Below are 6,346 nucleotides of genomic sequence, written 5' to 3'. Positions count from 1 at the left end.
AAAAAAAAAAAAAAAAAAAAAAAAAAAAAAAAAAAAAAAAAGGCTCAGTGATGACACATGGATTTTAACACTAGGGATAACAGGAGTTCAAAGTCACTTGGGTGAGTTAAAGAACCTGTCTCAAAAAACAAAAACCAGGCTGGATGGTGGTGGTGTACACCTTTAATCCCAGCACTTGGAGGGCAGGTGGATCACTATTGAGTTCACAGCAAGCCTGATCTAAAGAGCTAGTTCCAAGACAGTCAAGACTACACAAAGAAACCCTGCCTCGAAAAACAAACGAACAAAACCAAAAACCGTGGCTAGAAATGTAGCTCAGCTGGTGAAGTGGTTGCCTAGCGTCAGTGAAGGTCTGGGTTGGCTCAGCACTACACACACCGGTAGTGTTAGCACTCGAGGGCCAGAAGACCAAGGTCATCCATGACTACCTAATCAAGTTGAAGGCCAGCCTGGGCTGCTTAAGTGAGACCCCCATCTCAAAACAGAAAACAGCAGTAACCAAGTTTGTACTTGTGGCTGACGTCTACCTGACCATCAGCTTCTTGGCTATTGTGAGAGGAGAGCAGCCTGAGAAACCCTGTGGTTAGGACCGAGGATCACACCTGGATGCCCTGACTATGGGTGCCCACCAGGAGGACAGGACCACAGGCAGCCAAGCATGGTGGTTACCTGAAGCAGGTCAGCCTGTGCATGGGGAAATCCTCGTAGCTCTCAAAGCCAGACTCGTTGGACTCAAAGATGGACAATTTCTCGCTTGTCAACATCTGGGGTTCATCCACCTGAAGGACAGGGGACAGTGAGACATGGGTATACAGGAGGCAGGGGATGAAAGGTTAAGGGCAGAGTGGGACTCACAGCATCCTCAGGGTGCTGCTGGTACTTCAGATCAGGGTCATCTAGGTACTGGCCGCACTGGGGGCACCGTGGCGGGTTGACCTGTGGGAAAAGAACATGCGTGGTCACAGGGCAGCTCTCTAACACCTGGGAACTGCCGTACTACTGCTGGAGGTGCCCTTACCTTTGGGATCACAGTTGCTTTGGTTCGAGTGGCTTTTTTCTCCACTCTGGAAGGAAGCACAAGGTTGTTGGCTATCTCACAGACTCAAAATCACCACCACCAGCCCTGCACTACCTCTTCCTAAGCCACCCTGTGCACGTTGGTGCCAATTAACCACGGTGACTGTCAGTGCATTGACGTCTAAGGGGTCCTCTACCAATGTGCCCAGCAGAAGCAGCATCTTGGTATCCACTCCCACAAAAAGCTAAGGTTGTCTTTATGGCAGTTCACCCAGCCATCTCTCACCCCTCTTTCTGGGACTGTCTACCACCATCACCTGCTATGTTTGGAAAAGGTTAAGTGCTTACGATTCTTCAGGTGTCATTTTTTGTCTCTTCTCCTCCTAAACAGAGGGAGCAAGAGAAACAGTCAGGACAACTCTTCAGCTTAGATGGCAATTTATAGTTAATAACTTCCTATAAGTGAGTGTCACAAAACTCAAGAAAGGTGGTTACGGTCAGGTAATAAGGCCCAAATCATGCCAATGTCCTAATCCCATGAAAAGTCTGATGCACGCCTGTAATCCCAGCACCCTGGGAAGCAGAGGCAGATGGATCTCTGAGTTCGAGGCCAGCATGGTCTATAAAAAGTTCAGGACAGCCAGAGCTAAAACAGAAACCCTGTTTCAAAAAACCAAAAAAGAAAAGTCTGCCTGGACCCCAGTACTCAGAAGCCTAAGGCAGGACCATGAGTTAAAGGTCAGCCTGGGATATTTGGTGAGACCCTATTTCAAGAGAAAGAGAGAGAGAGAAAGGGAGAGAAGGGGGAGAGGGAGAACGCCAGGCAGTGATGGGACATGCCTGTAATCCAAGAACTCGTAAGGAGGCAGAAACAGACAAATCGCTGCATTTGAGGCTATTGATCCTGACCAACAGAGCAAGTTCCAAGACAGCCAGGGCTACAGGGAGAAACACTGTCTCGAGAAACAAAGAATAAATAAGCCCTGCCCCCCACGCCAGCACGAACTAATTAGGAGCCAGGGCCTTAGGGAGGTACTCAGGTTTAACACGGTCCTAACAACAGTGAGGTCTTGATCCAAAGATAGGCCTTTTCTGTTTTGGTTTTTGAGACAGATTTAGAATGGCAACCTTAAAAGCAGTAAGTAAAGGAACTAGAGTGAACTCTGGCACCACCACTCCATATGATGACAGATCTGTGGGATCCATGGCCTCACTTCCCTCCCACCTAAGCACCCTGGCTCCAGAGGCACAGACACCCCTGGGTGACGGCTTTCACAAAAGCATGTGGAGGCAGCACTACTCTGACACCCGTGTTACCGTTGCATTTCCTGTACACATCCTTTTCCTAGGAAAGGTGGGTAGGCTAGTTGGTATGCTTACTTCAAGTTGCCCTCAGACTGTCAAGTAAGTCTTCAATTAATTTTCTTTTCAAAATTGTCTGGCTACATAGCCCAGGCTGACACTGAATTCTAGATACTCCTGCCTCAGCCTCCTGATGCTGGGATTATCAGTATGTGCCACCATGCCCTGCATCTTCTGCACTGTTTTTACAGTTCAAATTAGGACCATACCAGAAACGATGTATTGTGGCTACGACAGCACTAAGTGATAATTACAGGACCACTGTCAGAACTGTGATCGCTGTTGACCAACTGTTGTTATGTAACCTATGTGTTTCAAATATGTAATCCAAATATATGTAAATATGGAGCAGTCTGGTTTCCCAGGTTCTGGATCTGGCTGGCCCAGTCTCCTGCAGATGTTGAGCTGCTGCTGTTTTTTTGGAAGATCTGGAAACACAGTGGACCAGGGGTCGCAGGCATGCACCACTGACTGTCCTGGAGCTCACTACAACAACCTCGAACTTACCTCTGCGTCCTGGGTGCTTTGAAAGCAGCCATATCTCCACCATGCCTGGCTCCCTCTCAACTTTTCAACTTTTTTTTATCCCCCCTTCCTTTTGCAGTGCTGGGTATGGAATCCAGACCTTTGCACAGGCTACACAGTCACCCCTAGCAACTAGTCTCACTAGCAACTATCGATGGAGGTTTGTTGAGCTCCAGACACCCACTATTGCAAGCAACGAGAAAATAAATATGGTTCAAGCTGCCAAGACAGGCTACATACAAAGGACAGCTGTTTCAAATTCCTGCAAACAGATAAAGGAGAGGAGCTTTTTGCACTCTGCAGCTCCCACTCAGTTTTAGCTAACACTAAAGACATTAGGTGAAGCAGGCATGGTGGCCCACGTCTATCCAGCAGTCAGTACATTAAGACAGGGCACCGAGGTAACCTGGACCACAGAGTAAGACCTTGTTTCAAAAAACACCAAAAACAAAGAATAAAAACACTGGGTTAGAATGACAGTGTGGGCTTCAGTAGCCGAGCACTTGCCTGGCAAGGCAGAGCCTTGGCTCTCATTCCCATACTTAAAAAGAAGTGATTCAAGCGGCTGAAAGGATAGACAGTAAGAAATAGCAAGAAATAGGCCAGAGAAGAGACAATCAAGAAGCTATAAAAGCACAAAACATGTTCCACAAATTACAACCCGGGCTGAATGTTACTGCTACATCATCTGTAACAAATCTGAACCGCATACAGTCATGAGCCACGTGACGTTTTGGTCAGCTGTGGACCATGACAGTGACAGATCCGGGACCATCCAGTAATGCCATAGCATCTTGTTTGTGCTAACTGTGCTACAATTTTTTCTTGTTAGGGAAAAAAAAAAAAAATCACCTAACAATTCCTTTTGCAGTGCTGGGTATGAACTCAGAGCCTTGCACAGGCTACAATTTCCTGGAATATAATCTGGTCATTAAGTAGCACATAACTGCATCTAGTCTAGATCTTAATGAAAGTCAGTTTATGCTGTTAAAAACAAAAACACAGCAGACAAGCCATGGGCACACAGCCATGTCCTATACTAGAGACGCCAGCCTATGTTTATAAAGAGACCTTGTTTCAATAACACAAATAAACCCTCAAAGACTAGGAGGAGCAGACGAGATACGCTCTATTCAGAGCAAGTCCTTTCCTCTAAAGAAGTTTGAAAATTACATTTGTCAGACTAGAGAGATGGCTCAGCGGTTTGGAGCACTGGCTGTTTTTCCAGAGGCCCCGAGTTCAATTCCCAGCACCCACATGGTGGCTTTCAACCATCTATAATGGAATCTGATCCTCTCTTCTTGCTATGCATGAAAACAGTGTTCATATACACCGTTTTACATTAAGGTAAATAAATCTTTAAAAATTTACATTTGTTTATCTTGCGCGTGCATGTGTCGTGGCATGCATGTAGCAACCAAGACTTCTGGAGTTTAAAGTCAGCCTGGGATACACAATCAGACCTGTCTCCTGGCTGGAGAGCTGGCTCAGAAGTTAAGAGTACTGACTGCTCTTCAAAAGGAGCCAGGTTCAATTCCCAGCACCCACATGGCAGCTCACAACTGTCTGTACCGCCAATACCAAGGGATCTGACACCTTCACACATAAAATTAATTATAAACAAAATAAATTAAACAGAAGCCTCGGGCGACTCAGTTGGTAAAGGACCAGCTCTTAAGTCTGGAATTCAAATCCAAGTAGAACTACTTCTGAGTTTATCATGACCCCAATTTCCCACTCTACTTCCTTCCTCAGCTTTCTCCCCTAGACCCTTCAAAGCTAGACTTTGACAGCTCACTATCTGCAGGTCCACTTCCTGTGGATCTAATGCTCTCTTCTGCCTCCATGGGCATGGGCACCAGGCATTCATGTAATATACATGCAGGGAGAACATCCATACCAAGGGGGGAAAAAAAAAAGTCAGGTGTGGTAGCACACACCTCTAATCCCAGCACTCTGGGAGGCCAAGGCAGGTGGATCTCAGAGTTCAAAGCCAGCCTGGTCTACAAAGTGAGTCCAGGACAATCAACAGTACAGAGAAATCCTGTCTGGAACAAAACAAAAAAATAAAAAAATTGAAGTAAATAATAAAGTAAAGCTTAGCTCAGGATTAAGAATACTGGCTGATCTTTCAGAGGACCTAGCTCAAGTCCTAGCACCCACACGCAGTTCCAGGTGATCTGACACCCTCTTCTGGCTTCTGTGGGCACTGCACAAATATGGCATACAGATATACATGCAGGCACACACCCATACACATACCATTAAGAGTTGTTTGAAAGGCAAGAGAAAGAACCAATGCTCCTACCATTTCATCTTCATCTCTGTCCTCAGGAATCTCTGCAATTGCCTGCTCCGATTCTGCTTCACTGGGTCTCCGTTTGGTGGCTCTGTAAAGAAGTAAGACGTCAAACATTGGCTCTGAAAAACCCACTCCAGCATGCCCACTTCAACACCTCAGCCTAAGGTGCCTTACGGGTGTAAGGACCTGAGCTTGGTCACCAGCATCCACAGAAAGCTGGCACAGCAGGCACATGCCCATAACCCCAGTGCTGCGGAGGTAGAGACAGGGGCATCCCTAGGACTTACTGACCTGCTAGTATGGCCATATCGGTGAGCTCCAGGTCCAGTGAGAGACCCTGTGTCAACCTCCTGGCTAGCCACAAACACACATAGAAGCAAGCATCACCTCGTATGGTAGTTCACACTCGCAACTGTAATACTTAGAGGGCGAAGGCAGGAGCATGAATCCCAGGCTAGCCTGGGCAATACTTTGATATCTTGCCTCAAAAAATCCAGCCAGGGACACAGCTCAGTGGTAAAGTGCTTGGTAGCATTAGATTCTCAGCACTGACAGGGAGAAACAGCTCAGCAGTTGGGTGCTTGCTGCTTTTCCAGAGGACCCAAGTTCAGGTCCCAGCACCCATGACTTCTCACTCTAGCCTGTGACTCCAGCTCCAAGAAATCCAATAACCTTTCTGTGCCTCAGAGCACCTCATGCATGTAACCAATTCAGACATGCATATTTAAGTAAAACTTTGGGGTTTGTTTTTCAGTCTATGGGTCTAGAGAACAGTGAGCAGCACTGGCTGCTCTCCCGAGGACCTAGGCTCTGTTCTCAGGTGTCTAGACAATTTGTTACTCCAATCGCAGAAGATCCGAGGGCACTGCATACACACGGTGCACAGACACACGCGGGCATAAACCCACACACAGACTCCGGGACCATGGTGGTGCACACCTGTCATCTCAGCCCCAGGAAGGTGGAGGCTTCGGATCAGCATGGGCTCCATGAGACACAGTTCAACACCCCACTCCCAAACCAAACGATCATGAAGCCTCTGAATGGAAGAGTCCTTCTCAAAGGTCTGTAGGTGGCCCAGGGGACACCCCTCGCCCCTGGTTCCTGAGCTAGGGGATGGAGCTGTGTGCCACATACAAC

At 47.3% G+C, this 6,346-nt stretch overlaps 1 protein-coding gene across 1 annotated transcript in view; it reads right to left on the bottom strand.

The window, feature by feature from the left end:
* Nucleotides 1-6,346, bottom strand: part of Dnmt1 (DNA methyltransferase 1) — a 49,285-nt gene that overhangs the window by 20,226 nt on the left and 22,713 nt on the right. Inside the window, exons 12-16 of the mRNA XM_055601328.1 lie at nucleotides 5,213-5,294; nucleotides 1,366-1,400; nucleotides 1,019-1,064; nucleotides 856-936; nucleotides 670-779 (exon numbers count right to left, since the gene is read on the bottom strand). Coding sequence (XP_055457303.1) covers nucleotides 670-779; nucleotides 856-936; nucleotides 1,019-1,064; nucleotides 1,366-1,400; nucleotides 5,213-5,294 — 354 coding nt within the window. The remainder of the gene's footprint in view (nucleotides 1-669; nucleotides 780-855; nucleotides 937-1,018; nucleotides 1,065-1,365; nucleotides 1,401-5,212; nucleotides 5,295-6,346) is intronic.

Source organism: Psammomys obesus, unplaced genomic scaffold (genome assembly GCF_907164565.1).
Source record: "Psammomys obesus unplaced genomic scaffold, mPsaObe1.curated_primary_1811, whole genome shotgun sequence".
NCBI lineage: Eukaryota > Metazoa > Chordata > Mammalia > Rodentia > Muridae > Psammomys > Psammomys obesus.
Note: the sequence above shows the minus strand (reverse complement) of the source record. Positions and strands in the feature narration are given on the sequence as shown.